The following is a 1918-nucleotide window of genomic DNA, read 5'->3' on the forward strand; positions in this document are numbered from 1 at the left end:
TACACAAAGTAGATGAGGTTGCCAAGCCCACATCCTTAGAACACCCAGAGCAGCCGATGTGTTCTTCTTCAGGGATGAGCCTTTGAGGAGTACAAAGGGCAATAAAATAAGAAAAATGAAGGCACGGATGAAGGAATAAATAGGTAAAGCGTTCATAGGAGGTAGAAGCTTTATTATGACGTCTTCAGAAGACAATTAAATCAGTAGACCTGTTTTGAACACTGCTGTGCACACACCCTCTCCCTGGCCATAGCATGGTCTGAGGTCCCACCCCTGACTTTTGTATTCCCTGGGAGGAAACATTAGGGGACAGGTCTGAGAACAGGTTGAGGTTTCTGAACATCAAAGTGCAGTTAGCTTTCGGGGGTGCGGGGGACCGTAGGCCGGCCCGGGTGTTACTACTATGAAGGACGGGTGAGAGAGGGGCCCGCTGTGCAGCGGTGACAGATGTTCGGGGCGCAGCCCTGTGGGCTCTCAGCAGCCACCGGTGCAGCAGCCTGAGCTCTGGTTGTTGCAGGAGCGTTGAGACCTTTGGCTTCCTCCGCAGCAGCCGCAGCATCCAGAGCGCTGCCGACGGCGCCTTCTGGGAAAGCAGCAGCAGCCGGTGGAACGCGAGCCACAGCAACCTGAGTCACCACCGCAGCAGCGGTTGCCGCAGCAGGAGGAGGAGGTGGGCGCGGGGGCGGGCGTCGGGTTTGTGCATGGGGCGGAGCACTGGGAAGACCCTTTGGAAAAACCTTTGGCGCCCTGCTGAGACATCGCGCTGTTCGTCAAGGCTGATCTGAAAGAAAGACAACCTTTTAAAAAAAATCTCGCCTTTTTTTTTCCTATAGCGGAAGTCAGAACTTTTAGCGTTTGGCTTAGAGACAAATCAGCCTGGCTTGGGGCAAGAGGGGAAAAAAATGAGAAGAAAACGAACAAACAAAACAAAACCAAGGAGGAGGACGAGGAGGAGGCAAGCAAAGAAACAAGCCCAAAACGTGCTTTTGGTGGCAGAGGCTCAAAGCTGGAAACAGACTATGCAAAGGGTCCCTGCAGTTGCCCTAACTGGTATAAGGACTGTCCAACGTCTCCAGGGTGGAAAATAAAGAGGAAGTGACTGTAATGTATCCCTATGACTCAACCAAAAATCTTCTCTTGGCTCTAGCCCTCTCCTCACTGTACCTTGACCACACACCCTTCCAAGTGGTAATCTCAGTTACTACTGTGTAAGTATCGCGTTGGACGGAAACAACGCAAAGACCACCTGTCTTGGGTACAGAGACTCCGAAAGCACACCCTGAACATTCTTTCCTGTCTGCCCTCCATGTTATAAGGAAAAGGCTAGCCATAGCAGAAACCAGGGATAAACCCAACGGTGGAGCCTAAAAGCCTGGGTTACTCCCAGCTCATTTACAGTCTGGGAAACTTTTCAAAAGTCAGTGCCCTGCTAGGGCCTTTGCATCCTCACAACCAACGAGGAAGCCCGGCTCTAGACCTGTGCTCCCGTTGTGGCTGTGCCCCACTCCCCTTTTCTGTCTTCTGTTCTTCCCAGCTTCCTCCCCCAGACCCCCTCCCGCTTAGATACTTACTAGACCTCGGTTCCACAGGAAGACTCACTCAGTCCAACTGGAACTTGCCGCTTGCTAGGCAGAAGACTGACCAGTGCGCAGCCAGAGAACCTTTTATAAGATTCTAACAAGTTTGGGGACTTGGGAGGAGCCCATTTCCCAACAGACGTGCTCAGCTGACACTTACATCCCAGAGGCATTCATCATGCAGAGAGCACTGTAGGTGGTGCACGTGGATATATCCACGTCACTACACGGAGGTGCCAGGACTGCTGTGCCATGTTTACTTTTCAAACAGGGCACTGTTCATAGCTGGGAGCGCTGTGTGTGCTCAGAGAAGACCTGAGGCTCAAACCAGGAGACACCTG

General features: G+C 52.3%; 1 protein-coding gene across 1 annotated transcript; it reads right to left on the reverse strand.

Annotated features, from left to right (window-relative positions):
- Positions 1-393: 393 nt before the first annotated feature.
- On the reverse strand, positions 394-808 carry Crct1 (cysteine rich C-terminal 1). Its single transcript, XM_051157647.1, has one exon. The coding sequence runs from the start codon at positions 757-759 to the stop codon at positions 475-477; it is 285 nt and encodes a 94-aa protein (XP_051013604.1). The 5' UTR covers positions 760-808; the 3' UTR covers positions 394-474.
- Positions 809-1918: the final 1110 nt, after the last annotated feature.

Source organism: Acomys russatus, chromosome 15 (genome assembly GCF_903995435.1).
Source record: "Acomys russatus chromosome 15, mAcoRus1.1, whole genome shotgun sequence".
Taxonomy (NCBI): Eukaryota; Metazoa; Chordata; class Mammalia; order Rodentia; family Muridae; genus Acomys; species Acomys russatus.

Coding starts and splice junctions, on each gene's coding strand:
- Crct1 (XM_051157647.1), bottom strand. CDS start 759: ATGTCTCAGCAGGGCGCCAAAGGTTTTTCCAAAGGGTCTTCCCAGTGC.